The 16,300-nt window shown below is 43.8% G+C and overlaps 1 protein-coding gene across 1 annotated transcript in view; it reads left to right on the top strand.

The window, feature by feature from the left end:
• The window catches only part of LOC120933680, a 69,125-nt gene extending 58,584 nt beyond the window's left edge, over positions 1-10,541 (top strand). Inside the window, exons 11-12 of the mRNA XM_040347020.1 lie at positions 9,211-10,147; positions 10,378-10,541. Of these exons, the coding sequence (XP_040202954.1) occupies positions 9,211-10,147; positions 10,378-10,444 (1,004 nt within the window). The 3' untranslated portion in view covers positions 10,445-10,541. The remainder of the gene's footprint in view (positions 1-9,210; positions 10,148-10,377) is intronic.
• The last annotated feature ends 5,759 nt before the right edge of the window (positions 10,542-16,300 follow it).

Below are 16,300 nucleotides of genomic sequence, written 5' to 3'. Positions count from 1 at the left end.
AGAACCAACATAAAAAGGAAGACCAACATGAGGATGTATGAGAAGGAATACCAACATGAGGATGTTTAAGAACCAACATAAAAAGGAATAGCAACATGAGGATGTATGAGAACCAACATGAGAAGGAATACCAACATGAGGATGTATGAGAACCAACATAAAAAGGAATACCAACATGAAGATGTATGAGAAGGAATACTAACATGAGGATGTTTGAGAACCAACATAAAAAGGAATACCAACACGAGGATGTTTGAAAACCAACATAAAAAGGAATACCAACATGAGGATGTTTGAGAACCAACATAAAAAGGAATACCAACATGAGTGTAAGACTTGCTAGAGTTTCCCCATAATATCAATGAATTGTAAGGCTTGCTAGAGTTCCCCCATAATATCAATGTTTGTATAAGATGTATGCTTTAACCCAGAACCGTTAGGATTAATTACACAGAAGCTAGAGACAGCCTTGCAATATGTTATTGTGTACATACAAAGAACAAGTACATCTTGTATAACAAGATTATGCATGCGGTAGAACAAGTTTTAGCTGGTTACATAGAAAATAGATTGCTGTGCTTCATGCTTCCAGGGCAGATGGTTACACGCTCAGGAATGTTGTACAATTGTGACGTACCAATGGCGTTCCTTTTCTTGTATGTTTTAAATAAGTGCAGTGTGCACGAGGAATAAAATTCTAGTTTTGATTCACCATATCCCTGCGTGTGTCTTGACTAACCAATGCTTCAGAGGGTCTCCATACATCCATAGGTCCTAAACCCTGGGTCCAGTTGAACTACCAACCTCACAAAGGATGTATGAGAACCAACATGAGAAGGAATACCAACATGAGGATGTATGAGAACCAACATAAAAAGGAATACCAACATTACGATGAATGAGAAGCAACAAGAGAAGAAATACCAACATGAGGATGTATAAGAAGCAACCTTAGAAGGAATACCAATATGAGCATGTATGAAAACCAACATAAGAAGAAATACCAACATGAGGATGAATAAGAAGCCCCCCGTGGGTGCGCTGAGTGTAGTAGTTCCACCTGTCACCCTGCACAGCCTGGCATTTACCTCCAGTCACTTTCCAAACAGTGAACAGTCCATCAGCTTTGTTTGTTTTTTATTTTAAAGCAGAGCTCCACCCTTAAATATAACTCTACATCAGTAGTTTTAAAATGTCATTAATCCATTAACAAAATTATTTTTTTACATGCCTTCAAACGGTTGTTGCTAGGCAGAATTGTTGATCTTCCTTCTTCCTGCACCGCGGTCCTTGTGCTTTCTAGCCTACACCGCACAAACTCCTGGGAAATGTAGTGTCATAATTTCCCAGGAGTCTGTGTGCTCCCAAGTACCGAAAAATCGCGTGATTTCGGTACAGGACAGGACAGTACAGGTGCTGTTTGCACACCTTTCCAGGAAGAGTAAAACAAATGTACTGGGCTTCAATTGCCCACACAGGGGATGGAAACGGCCACATCGTACTGCACAGCAGTGGAGGCAAGTTTTTTAATTAATTTTCACAGCGATGTGGTATGTTTGATACAGTATAATGGGATCTTTATCAGCATAATATTTAAATGGCCAAAAAAAAAAAAAACGTGACTGCAACCCCGCTTTAATGAGGTGTTAAACTTGGATGGGGTAAAGGAATTATGGGATGCCTATAATCAATAGTAATATTCAATGAGATGATTGATCGGAACCTCTATTCATATTCTCTAAAGCTTCAGTCTCCTCCAGCACAATGCTTATTTGTAGACTGTTGCCTCCTCTCTTGTGCAATACTTAGTTCCTGTCACAGCTAGCACATTGTAGGCCCAACTCTAATCCAGTCAGACATTTGGAATTGCCATTTACTGGCAGGGACCACTAGCCCCTTTAGTGTAGCAACCATTAGCAAAGAAAAAGTATTTTAGTGCTAGCTGTGTTAAGATGGACTACTGATACCAATCAGTTCTGTGCAGACTCTGACAGCCCTCCTGGCTGCTGCCGCCCAACTTCACTGCCAGTAACATCACAGTCTCTCCCTCTGGCTCTACATCCACTCCTGGCATGCCTCTCCCAGATCTCCAGACTGTGCCTGTCACTCACTGACACCTGATGGATCCCTCCTGGAGAATTGCCCGACAGTATTACCCGCTGTCCTCTCCTGCTCCTTTTCAGGACACCCCTTGGGTTGTTTGGGATTCCTGTTCAGCTCTGAGCCCTTGGCCCAAGCCCCCCCCCCCCAGACTGAGGGAGTCCCTCCAGGCCCTGACAGCCTAACACTCCAACTCTAGTTCTTCCACCTGAAAAACTCCTCCCCAACCAGGCTGACCCTGGGTATATCAAGGAGGCCTGCCCCCAGCCAATCCTAGTTGGGGATTGGTCAGGGCTCCCTGAGACACCCCATGCCACTCCATTCCTCTCCCTGCCTCTTTTCTAGAATCCTCTAGAAACCAGAGGGAGGTTCCAAGAGAAGTGATGCTGCATGTCAGTCACCTTCTGCTACTCTAAACCACTCCCAGTCCCATGGATCAAAAACAAACAGGCCTAGTTTGCATCTAGGCCTGCCTAAATTTACCTGCACTGACCAAAAATCTAACTCTAGCACCTACACTAGGTAGAGGGTTCTACACCAACATTACAATGAATGAGAAGTAACCTGAGAAACAATACCAACATGAGCATGTATGAGACCCAACATTAGAAGGAATACCAACATGAGGATAAATCAGAAACAAAATGAGAAGGAATACCAACATGAAGATTAATAAGAAGCGACGTGAAAAGGAATACCAACATTACGATGAATGAGAAGCAACATGAGGATGTATAAGAAGCAACCTTAGAAGGAATACCAACATGAGGGTGAATGAGAAGCAACATGAGAAGGAATACCAACATGAGGATGTATGAGAAGGAATACCAACATGAGGATGTATGAGAACCAACATGAGGATGTATGAGAACAACATGAGAAGGAATACCAACATGATGACGAATGAGAAGTAACAAGAGAAGAAATAACAATGTTGCAAGGCCCCAGGCCTCCTTTGGTCTAATGAGAACCTCACTTCTTGTAGTTCTTCAGCCCACTGAGCTCCAAGTCTCTCACTAGATTAGATGATTCACTGCCACAGAATCAATTGGGCTCCTCTAATCTTCACAGTAGTATCTTCCTCAACCGTCATCCCCGCCTCTCTGCTGGGTCCCTAGCTTGGCACCCAAGATACCTCTCAAGCTTCACCCCACTGGCCTGCTTGGTCCCTGGCTTGACACACAAGGCTGCTCTGCAAGCGTCACCTCCACTGGCTGGGTCCCTGGCTTGATACCCGCTGAAGTTTCCTGATTCTTCACCATCCCCTATTGGTGAGAATACTGCTATGGTACTGGCTTCAACTACTCACTGTGGTCCCTGGTCATAAAGTGGATGATCCCTTAGGGGCGACAGATTTCCCTTCTACCTCCGACCACGACAGGTACTCCGACCGACAGAACCGTCACTTCTGGTTTGACTACAAGCCGCAATCCCAACCCAGCTCTGCTCTCTTGCTTCTGGATAGGCCATCAGACAGCCTAGCAGACAGGTGTGCCAGGGATAGGCCCAAACTCTGGCCTAGCAGCCCAGGCAATATAACACACGTCCACCGACACTGCACAGCCAGGCAACATGCATTCTCCGTGTAAAAAGATTATACAAACAGTATAAATAACACTGCGCTACTTAAAAACATATAAATGGCCGCCAACACAACAGAAATAGATCAATTCTGTAAAAACATACAACAAAACAGCAAAGTGTAGCGCTAAATATATGTGCAAAGGGGAATGTAGAAACAAACCCTGTGAGGAGTAATCAAATTAATGATAAAATAAAATAAAATCGTGAGTCCATAAAAAAAGAGCAAGAACTTATAAGTGCAGTCTCTAATGTAAAAAAGTCCCAACAGTTGGTGAATCAATCAGCAGTGAAGTGATTTGTCTTCATGCACATAAAGTGACAATCAGAAGTGTGTCCACCACCAGTAATGATTGGAGGCTTACCGGATTAAGTGGACCCAAATAGGTTTACACCTAACGGGTCAAAAAAACTCAAAATTGATGGTATCCAACTTCCAGAGGTGTCTTAAATGGTATGCAGGAGAGAGAGATCCGATGCCATATAGTGGACGTACCAGGAGAAGGATATTCCCAATATCAGCTTATGATGTATATTGATTTAGACCCAATATGAGGTTCAAAATCACAGCTCAAGGAAAAGGAATATAAAAGAAAGCAAAGATGCACATAGTGTAATTCTGTTTAAAAGGTTTACTTAAAGCGGTTGTAAACCCTCCTATCTTTTTCAGCCAAGGAAGCTGCCATCTTGGCCTTTGTTCAATCTTCAACTGCCATGAAGCTGCACATGTGATCAGTTATGACACCAGCCATTGGATGGTTTGACAGTTTGGTTGAGAGCACAACCAATGTGCAGTTAGCATTCCCGGCATGCCGGGAATGTTAACAGTTTTTTTAAGTGTTACATCGATGGGTTTACAACCGCTTTAAGCAGTAAAAAATATATAGAAATTACACTCACATTTCAGTACTATGATCAGGCATAAAATCTATCAGCAGTAGGATCAGCATACCATTTAAGACACCTCTGGAAGTTTATGGACTCACGATTTTATTTTATTTTATCATCACTTTGATTACTACTCACAGGGTTTGTTTCTACATTCCCCTTTGCACATATATTTAGCGCTACACTTTGCTGTTTTGTAACATGCATTCTCCGCTTGCAACCAAACACAAGAAGTCAGTCCCTTGGCTTTGTTTTGGGGGTTTAATTTAGTGTAACAACTTGGATAGGGCAAAGGAATTTGTGGGAGGCCCAACTTGAATCAAAGAACAGCAGGGGGCAACTTCCTTCCTCTGTACAGAAGATCCTGGACAGCTTTCCCTCCTTTACACACATTGGCCCGTATTCACGTAGAATCGCGTATCTTTGTGCGGGCGTAACGTATCCTACTTACGTTACGCCTCCGCAACTTTTACAGGCAAGTGCCGTATTCTCAAACGAAAGTTGCGGCGGCGTAGCGTAAATAGGCCGGCGTAAGCCCACCTAATTCAAATGTGGTAGATGTGGGCGTGTGTTATGTACATTTTATGTGACCCCACGTAAATAACGCTTTTTACGAACGGCGCATTCGTCAGTGCGCATTCTCCAAATTAACCCGCAAGAAGCCAATGCTTTCGACGTGAACGTAAATGACGGCCAGCCCTATTCGCAAACGACTTACGCAAACGACGTAAAATTTTCAAAATTCGCCGCGGGAACGACGTCCATACTTAACATTGGTACGCCGCATCTACGACTCATATACCAGGGGTAATTTTACGCTGGGAAAAGCCTAACGTAAACGGAGTATCTGTACTGCGTCGGCCGGGCGTACGTTCATGAATTCGCGTATCTAGCTTATTTACATATTTCTAGGCGTAAATCAGCGTACACGCCCCTAGCGGCCAGCGTAAATATGCAGTTAAGATACAACGGCGTAAGAGACTTACGCCGGTCGGATCTAATACAAATCTATGCGTAACTGATTCTAAGAATCAGGCGCATAGATACGACGGCTCGGACTCAGAGTTACGACAGGGTATCTGGAGATACGCCGATGTAACTCGTTTGAGAATCCGGGCCAGTGTCTTTTTGTGGATCAGTGGCAAAAGTCCATTACAGACTAGGAGCTCTTAGCCCCTCTTGGAAATAGCACACAAGTGAGGCAAACTACATGCTGGAGTATGTTCTCTCCCATGTAGAACTGCATCCAGCTCCACTGCTTGCAGGTAATACCAGCCGTTCTGACTGCTACACTGAAGATCTACTAGGGCAAGGATAAAGGGGTTAGGAACAGCACTGTTCTTCTAGAAAGCTTGCTACATGTGGTGGTCTCTCCCTTTGAAAATCCCTGGGTGTTCTGATGTACTGACTCTGTCCTCAGTTAAGGACTGGCCTAGCCACCATGCCTGGACAGTACGCCTGGGGATTGGCCAGCTTCCCCTAAGTATGCAGATCAACCTTCCTGGCTTCCACCCACTAACTTCTCAGAACCAGGACGAAGCACCAGAGACCTGCCTCTGTGAGTCATCTGTCTGACCTGCTGTAAACCCTGACCCAGTTTCAGACTCATTTTACTGTACCATGATTTAATAAATGTGCCTGCACTTTTCTAGTAGCACACTAGAGGGTGCTGAACTTGATCCCCACTTCACTATCTTTTCCACTTTGTCTCTCCATCTATATGTCTTCTCTAGTTATAAACTATCTCTGTCCTTATATAAGCCAGTGCTTATTATTTTTTATTGTACATATGAAATTATGTTCTATTCTAGACTGGCCTGTGTTGCAATGGGTTTTGCAATTGGAACAGTTGAATTATAATTTATTTTCCAGTTATATCATCCAGTTATATAACACACAGTCCAAAATCATTGGTTTCCTCTGCCTCGTGGTATTTGTTCTATGGACCTTGAGTCAATGCTGTACAACTATGTCCACCACAGACATATAGTATAGTAGAAGCTGCCTGGAAGAGGTGCCACACACGTTTGCTTTTCAAAGAAGGAATCTATTTGGTGATGTACTAGAGCAATTCATAAAGGAGGTCACAGGTGGGACAGGTGGGCTGCTCAGGAGCCCATAGCTCCTCAAAATATAGAGCACTTCCATGGTCTTCCCAAGCTTCAACTTCAGACCCTAAATTTAGCCCTTATGTTCAACACAAGGCTTGGCTAAGAAAGGCCAAAAAGCCCCTTCCAGAGCCCTTTTCAGTAGGAGAGGCACCCACATTTCTAACAGAGGGGGGACATCTGTTACATTTTGCATCTCTCTGGGTCCCAGACCTGTGGGTTCAATTGCTGGCTTCAAAAGGATACAAGATGGAGTTCAAAACTCTACCACCTCATCGCTTTCATCTTTGAAATAATCCAAACACTGGTCAAGGACAATAAGATTTGCAGAAGGCCCTGAGCCACCTCTTGTCTCAAGACAGGTTCAAGGGAATCTACTCAAACCTGCTCATTGTGCAAAAACCCAACAGAGGCATTTGTCCTATCCAGGGCCTAAAATTCCTCAACAAATTTCTTCATATTAAAAAATTTCATATGGAATCCACAAAGTCAGTAATTGCCTCTGTCAGATAAGAGGAACATATGTTTTCATTTACCCACCTCAGCAATTTCTACACTTTGCAGTGGTAGATGACCACTTTTAGTTTGTTTATTTTGATTACAAGAGCCTATCAAAAGCCCCCTCCTGTGCTGTTAAGTGTACTCTCCATCTTTTGGAGTGTCCTGGGTCTTTAAGCCCAAAGCATCTGTTGCCGAACTCGGTAAGGCCACAGCTTTGTCTTTTGTACATACTTTGTCAAAGTTTTACCAGGTGGATGTCTAATCTTCTGCTGATGAGGCTACTGGCCACAAGGTTCTTGCAGCAACACTCTATACCTCTATACTCATACCTTTGCCTATCTTTAGGCGGGCGTAGCGTATCTCAGATACACTACGCCGCCGTAAGTTTGAGAAGCAAGTTGTGTATTCAAATACAACTTGCGCTTAAACTTATGGCAGCGCAGTGTAATTGGACCGGCGTAAGCCCGCCTAATTCAAAATAGGCTGGTTGGGGGCGTGTACTATGTAAAATAGTACTGACCCCATGCTTTTGCAGTTTTCAACGAACGGCGCATGCGCCGTCCGTGGACATATCCCAGTGCGCATGCTCCAAATGACGTCGGCAAATCGTCATGCTTTCGACGTGAACGTAAATTACGTCCAGCCGTATTCGCGAACGACTTACGCAAAAATTAAAAAATTAAAAACTCAGCGCGGGAACGACGGCCATACTTAACATTAGCTACGCCTCATATAGCAGGGGTAACTATATGCCGGAAAAAGCCGAACGCAAACAACATAAAAAAAAAGCGCCGGACGGTCGTTCGTTTCTGAATCGGCGTAAATACTAATTCGCATATTCCTCGCGTAAACATACGGAAGCGCAGCCCAGCGGCCAGCCTGAAATTGCAGCCTGTCGGATCTTAGGAATATCTATGCGTAACTGATTATCTAAATCAGCCGCATAGATACGACCGAGCGCACTCAGAGATACGACGGCGTATCAGGAGATACGCCGTCATATCTCTTTCTGAATCCGGCCCAAAGTCTTTTACCCCTGTTGCTTTGGCATTATTTTGTTTACAGAGTTGTTGCACCCCCCGCCTTTATTCATTGTATTTATACATACGGTTAAGATCAGAGGAATTTTAACTTGCCATATCTTATGCCCTGTACACACAAGCGAAATTTCCGTCTAAAAAATAATTGGATGGTTTTTCTGATGAAATTCTGCTCAATCTTGGCTTGCATACACACAGTCACACAAAAGTTCTCTGAACTTTTGGGCGTTAAGAACGCGGTGACGTACAACACTACGAGGAGGCGAGAAAAAGAAGCTCAATGCTTTCCAGCTTGCGTCGAATTGTTTCAGAGCATGAGTGTTTTTTTTCCGGAATTGCATACAGACGACCAGATTTTCTGCTAGGAATTTTTTCCATCGGAAAAATAGAGAACCTGCTCTCAAACTTTTGCTGGCAGAAATTCCGACAGCAAAAGTCTGATGGAGCCTACACACGGTCGGAATTTTCGATGAAAAGCTCACATCAGACTTTTGCTGGTGGAAATTCCGCTCGTGTTTACAGGGCATTAGAGTACAGTACAAGCACAAGCCACCCCCCCCCCCCACCTCACCTAGTGGTGTGGTATAGGGTTATAAGGGAGGTGGCCCAGGGGGAAGCTTGACAGTGTACAGTGACCTGAAGGTTTGAACCTATAACCCATGGTGTATGAATAATTTTTGTGTCCTGTACTATACTCTAAGACATGGAATTTACAGGTAAATCGAAAGTCCTCTGTTTTTCCTTTATCTCTTTATTCACTATTGATTTTATTGCTTAAAGCGGAGGTTCACCCTAAAAAACAACTATGTACCATCCCATTTAGCATACTAGCGTCAGCTACAGTATGCCTTTTTTGGGATGATAAAGAATGGGATGGGATGATAAAGAAAACATTTTTTTTAGGGTGAACCCCCGCTTTAAGAAGGAGTTATGCTTTAAAGAAAAGGTTCATTTATTTATGATAATATTATATTTTACTTTCCATATCTCAGATCAGGACTTAAGTAGTTCAAGCATACATTGGAGTGTGACCATTCTTGCCCCATCGATCTACACTGTTGTGTTCCTCGTGGCTCTTCCTCTCAATATCATGGCGATCGTCATATTCCTGGTGAAAATGAAGGTAAAGAAGCCGGCAGTGGTCTACATGCTGAACCTCGCTGCTGCAGATGTCCTTTTTGTTAGCATCCTGCCTTTTTATATTGTTTACCGATTTTTGGGATCCAACTGGGTGATCGGGAAAGGAATGTGTCACTTCGTCACATCAGCATTTTACTGTAACATGTACTGCTCCATCCTACTCATGACTAGTATCAGTGTGGACCGTTTCCTGGCCATAGTCTACCCGGTGCGGTCTCTCCCCTGGCGCACAGTGAAGCGAGCCTGGCAGGTGTGTGGTGCCATCTGGGTCATCTCATTGGCCAGCACTGTGCCTCTTCTTATAATAGATCAAGCCTGGAAAATTTATAACCTGGGTATTACAGTATGTCATGATATTCAGTACTATGGTGTTGATCTTGATTTCTATTTTTACAATTTCACCACTCTTATCTCACTTTTCTTTTTCTTACCGTTATTCATTACAACTTTCTGTTACATTAGAACCATCTGCAGTCTCAGCAGATCAAAATTTGACCGAACACATAAGAGATCACGAGCTATCCGCCTAACCATGATTGTCCTGAGTGTGTTTGTCCTTTGCTTTGGCCCCACCAATGTCATCTATTTAGTTAACTATGTGAAGTTGTATAAGAGTTATGATGGCTCTCTGTATATTCCCTACATCCTCTGTGTCAGTATCAGCAGCATCAACTGTTGTCTGGATCCTCTTATCTATTATTTCACATCCTATGAATTTCAGAGATATTTCTATAGCTTTCTGCACTGTAAGAAGGATTACTGCCCTCCAGTACAAAGTCTACCCTTAAAGTGTAAGTAAACCCACCTATCATTTTCAGCCAAGGAAGCTGCCATCTTGGCCTATGTTTAAGCTTCAACTGCCATGGTGTTGCACATGTGATCAGTTATGACACCAGCCATTGGATGGTTTGACCGTTTGGTTGAGAGCGCAACCAATGGGACAGTTAGCAATCCCGGCATGCCGGAAATGTAACTGCTTTTTGAAACTGTTATGTCGATGGGTTTACTTCCGCTTTGAACATAAAATGCAGCAACCCGAGAGGACCAAAGGAGACTTCTTCCACTAAATCCACTAAGAGTGAATGAGTTATTTTAACAACTCTCCTTATTTAATATCACAGTAAGGGCTCATTTACACTTGCTTAGACTTTAACACACATTAACCGCTTAAGGACCCCTTCACGCCGATATATGTCGGCAGAATGGCACGGCTAGGCACAATCACGTACATGTACGTCGCCTTTAAGAGCCCAGCCGTGGGTCGCGAGCGCGCCACCAGCGGGGCGTTCGAGACCTGGTCTTGTGCTCCGTGACCGTGGACCCGATCGCCGCCGGTGTCCCACGATCGGGTCACAGAGAGAAAGAACGAGGAGAGGAAAGTGTAAACAAACCTTTCCCCATTCTTCCTAGTGTGACTGCCACTAATCGTCTGTTCCCTGTCAAAGGGAAATGACGATCAGTGACGTCACACGCCAAGCCACGCCCCCACACAATAGTAATCACTCCCTAGGAAACACTTAACCCCTTCAGCGCCCTCTACAGGTTAACCCCTTCACTGCCAGTGTCATTTTCACAGTAACCAGTGCATTTTTATAGCACTGGTCGCTGTAAAAATGACAATGGTCCCAAAATAGTGTCAAATGTGCGCGCCATAATTTCGCAGTCACGAAAAAAATCGCTGATCGCCGCCATTACTAGTAAAAAAAAAAAATTATTCATAAAAATGCCATAAAGCTTTCCCCTATTTTGTAAACGCTATAACTTTTGCGCAAGCCAATCAATAAACGCTTATTGCAATTTTTTTTACCAAAAATATGTAGAAGATTATTAGGTAGATTCAGTAGATAAGCCGACCTAACTCAGAATCTACACCGACTTATGTTTAAGTGTATGCTCAAACAGAGATACGCTTAAACATATCTAAGATAAGACGGCTTGCGCCGTCCTATCTTAAGTTGCAATTTTTCGAATGGCCGCTAGGTGGGGCTTCCATTGCGGTCGGCGTAGAATATGTAAATGAGTTGATACGCCGATTCACGAACGTACGCCCGGCCGCCGCAGTAGATTTACGCCGTTTCCGTAAGGTATTAGCAGGCCTAAAAGTATTCCATCTACAGTATTAGGTGGAATAACAATGTTAAAGTATGGCCGCCGTTCCCGCCACGAGATTCAAATTTTTTACGTCTTTTGCGTAAGTCGTCCGCGATTCGGGATTTACGTTGTTTACGTCCACGTCAAAATCAATAGGCCCGTGCGGCGTACTTAGCCGCAATGCACACTGGGAAATGTAGGCGCCCGGCGCATGCGCAGTAAAAAAAAAACATCAAAAACGTGAGGTCAAGCCTCATTACCATAAAACACGCCCCCCTCCAACACATTTGAATTAGGCGCCCTTACGCCCGCCGCATTTACGCTACGCCGCCCTAAGTAAGGAGGCAAGTACTTTGAGAATACAGTACTTGCCTCTCTTACTTAAGTACAGTTACTTTTTAAATTGCTCTGCTCTCTTGTACATTGTGTAATTATATATTCATGTATTTGCTATTATTTGTTATTGCTTATAATAAAGACAATTGTCAAGTGTCAGATTTGTGTCCTGTCTCTGTGCTGAATTGTATGGCTGAAAATATACAAGAACATAATGACCAGCAAACTAGCAAACGTATTTCAGTCCACCTGGAAAACTTACACAGAGCTGTGTGTTTGGATAGTCATGGGGAAAAGCCCAACTCTAAAAGAATTAACACTTCTGCTCAGTTTTCTGTCCCATTGGGGAGATTTCACCTCAATTCCTGTCTCCCATTGGGATGAGCAATGATTATGTAATACGTATATCTCTAGGAAAACCCTAATTTCTTGTGAATAGTCCTATCAAATTAGATTCTCACCAAATAACTATAAAACAGCATATCATCGATATATCTCGGCTCCAATCCTGCAATCTTCTAATTCAAACATGAAGTACAAACATTGGTTGCACTCAATGAACTTGTGTTTTTTTATCCTGTGTGAAGACAAAAAGGAGATTAATTGACCAATCTCTCATAGAAAAAAATAATTTACAATCACTTTAAATATGTAAGGTATTTTTTTTCAAATAACAAACATGTTATACTTACCTGCTCTGTATAATGGTTTTGCACCGAGCAGCCCCGATCCTCCTCTTCTGGTGTCCACCGCTGGTGCTACTGGCTCCTTCCCTCTTCTGAATGACCCCATAGTAAGCCACTTTCTATGGTGGTATTTTGAAGGACTCAATCCCCAGCTGGGTTCTCTGTGTCCATCGACACACACTGCATGGATTGGCGTCACCCCTTGCTCTCTCCTCACAAGCTGATATTGACAGCAACAGGAGCCACTGGCTCCTGGTGCTGCCTCCAAGTTCAGTTAGGGGAGAGACAGAGAGAGGAGAGAATCACTGCTCTCGGGCACAGAACTGGATCAAAATTGGGCTTAAGGAAGTATTTAGGGAGGAGCTGAACAAAGAGAATGCATTAAGATAAAAAGACCTTATGCCTACCACTTTAAATGGGTACACACTAGAATTTTTCTTCGACTTAACAGGCTGAACAAAAAAAAAACGAAGAGATTGACATAATAAAACAAGTCATTTAGTACAGCAATCTCCACTACTGTGCAAATATAATCTGACGGGAACTCCCTCCCCCACCAGAACACACTGATCAGCGAGGCTGCAAGTGGTGGTTGGATGTGGGTCGGAAGCTGTTTTTGCAGCATGCTCATTGGACAGAAGCTGTTCGTGGGACCAGCTTCAGTACAACAGACAGGTGTAAAAACAAAACTAAATCTGCACTATCCTAGTAGTGATCAGCCACAAACAGTCTAGTGAAACAAGAAAGCAATATGTAGTATACAAAAAATTGTGGCGCTAAAATAAAATATTGAGAAAATAAAAAAGACACTGAGAGTCTATATCAACACTGGAAGCAGTGTAATCAAATAAGTCCATATATGTGCATCAACTTGATAGATGAATAAACCATGTGCAGAAAATTATTCCAAACCCACAGTGATTCACGGTAAACTTAACGTGTGAGAACAACACCCACCACCAAGAGGGGAGGCTTACCGGATATATTGAACCCAAGTGAGCAATACGCTCAAAGGGTCAATAAGGCGGAATGCAAGTAGATGGAGGACACATCAACAGGAACTGAGTATGCAATCGTCAGGATACACTGAAGACATCACTTGAACCAGGAAGGGGGGGAGGTATCAACAACTTGGAGATGACTCGCAGAGGATCAAACCATACCCAGAGTGCATAGAGGAAATGAAAGGCACATAGTGTGATTCCGCAAAAACATGGACGGTTTAATGACGGTTAAAAACACTTAGTTAGATGAAATAAAAAAGGACATCAATATGGAAATGTGCATGGCAGCAGTAGAGTCCCAGGTTTGTTCCAAACCTTCATTCAGATCCACCACTGAAATAACTCCTCAGTGATTGCTTGGGCTGGATAAATATCATTACTCATATATTGTTACTTTCTAAACTAACAAATGGAGACAACTCAACCACAGCTGGCACAAGTAATCAGTGCCTTAAGCTAAGATAAAAATTACAGAACAGAAAAAGAGAAAACAGCTAATTTAAAGTGGAGGTCCACACAAAAAGTGAACCTCCGCTTTTTGGAACCCTCCCCCCCCTCCGGTGTCACATTTGGCACCTTTCGGGGGGAGGGGGTGCAGATACCTCTATAATACAGGTATTTGCACCCACTTCTGGGCATAGATATCCGCAGAATCTGCGGGGTATCTATGCCACTTCCCATCCCCCCTGCTGTGTTCTGGGAAACACACAGTTCCCAGAACACAACAGGGACCAGTGAAGATGCGCAGCGCGACTCGCGCAAGCGCAGTAGGGAACCAGGCAGTGAAGCGGCAAGGCTTCACTTCCTGATTCCCTTTACCGAGGATGGCAGCGGGGGCAGCCGAGAGACGAGCGATTGCTCGTCTGCTGCTGCCAACATCGCGGGCACCCTGGACAGGTAAGCAGGACTTAGGGTGGTGGGGGCCCCTGGGCTTGAGTCCCTTTCGGGCCCTACCTTCTATACAATACTTTAAATAGAACAAAATGATTTTTGCAGTATTTCAATTATTAAGTTATAACAGCTCATCGCAATGCAATACATATATATCCCCCAAAAACGAGGCCTGCAAATACCTTTTTTAGGATGGTTTTGTTCTCTGTGTTTCCAGGTATCTCAAGTGCCATTAGTACTGCTGTTATGTGATGCAAATTATGACGCCGCTTCCGCCCTTATTGTGTCCCTGTAGGTAATCTTGCGCATGCACCGTAACCATTCGTTGCTGTGTCTGCTGTTTTCTTTCACTCCCCTTTTGTGACGTCTTCTTTAGTCACACGGGGAGTATCAGGAAGAGTGGAAGGAGCTAAACACTGCTAGACTTCTCCTCTGTGCCGGACAGAAGGGAAGTTCTCACAGACCATTTTGGCAAGCTTTAAATGCCGGTTTAGAGGGGCTGATGTGCGCAAGCGCAGTCATGTCATGCAAATGATCAGCTGCCTGTGTTATGGCCTATTTTTTAAGACAATGTTGTGTCTGAGGGTTTACATTACAACCACTTTAAATGACTGGAATATTATTAAACGTAAGGGGCCCACTATTGGGCGAGGCCCATGGGCTTGAGCCCAGTCAAGCTCAATGGTAAGTCCGGCCCTGGTAACGGGGAACGCTCACATACACACTTTATCCTCCATTCTCCAAAGAGAAGACGAGAGGAACGACAACTAGACAAAACAAACCCCATAAAAAAAAACACAACCCCTGGCTTGGCTCACCCCACCCCCAGGGTCAGTCCATCACTATTTCGGCAGAATAGTATAGCCATCCTGCCCATATCTCCTTAAATATGTTCTGTTGAGCTCTCACTGTATGTACCCATCTCTCTGCTTCCATAATCCTCTCTACCTCCCCTTTTCATTCCTTTATTGTGGGGCATCTCGATTGTTTCCAGAATCTGGGAATTAGTGCCTTAGCTGCATTTACCAAGTGTGGAGTGACACTTCTTTTATAATATTTAATAGATGATGGCATCCCGTGAAAAAGGAAGTGCAATGGGGAGGGCTCTATAGCTCTGGGTGTTAACCTTTTTTATCCAGGGTGTTATCTCCTCCCAGAATTTCTTAATCCTGGAACCGTACCACCATAAATGACCCCTTCTGGTTGCATCCTCTCCAGCAGTTAATATCTGCGGACGGGTACATCTGCACCAGGCGGGTCGGAGTACGAATGAATGAATGAATGAATGAATAACTTATATAGCGCGGCACATGCAAACTAAATTTTGATATCAAAAGAGATGAGTTTTGATCTTTCTCCTGAATGCTAAATGGTTTTCCTCCAACCGAATGCTGGTTGGTAAAGCATTCCATAGTCTGGGACCCTGGACCGCCTAGTGAGAAATGTATAGGACATCTCTTGTATATAGGAGTTAATTGAGGAATGGTGTGTTGTCTCCATCAATCTATCCACTTGTTCTATCGTGAAATTATGGCCCAATTCCTTTTCCCACCCACGAATGTAGTAGGGAGTTGTATGACCATGAGCGCTCAGCACCAACTTATACATTTGTGATAACATGTGGCCCGACTCTGGTGGATCAACACACCACTCCTCAAAGGTGTTCAATGGATTTGCGGGTCTCATCTGATGCTTCCATTTATTGAACCAGTCCCTCAACTGACCATATTTCCATTCTGCCATTACTACCTCCCCCCTATTCTTTACCAAATCCTCCAATAGAAGAAGTTTCCCTTGTGGTGCCACTCCTGCGCAATTTCCTTTCCCTTCCTTACCCCAGCACCCTAGACTACCTCTTTCCTTCACCGGGGAAAGCCAGAGGTGTCAAGGGTGATATTGGGGGAGCGAATCTTCCTGTCATATTCATTCTGTCA

Source organism: Rana temporaria, chromosome 3 (genome assembly GCF_905171775.1).
Source record: "Rana temporaria chromosome 3, aRanTem1.1, whole genome shotgun sequence".
Taxonomy (NCBI): domain Eukaryota; kingdom Metazoa; phylum Chordata; class Amphibia; order Anura; family Ranidae; genus Rana; species Rana temporaria.
The sequence above is the reverse complement of the archived record's forward strand: the minus strand, read 5'-3'. Positions and strand labels throughout refer to the sequence as shown.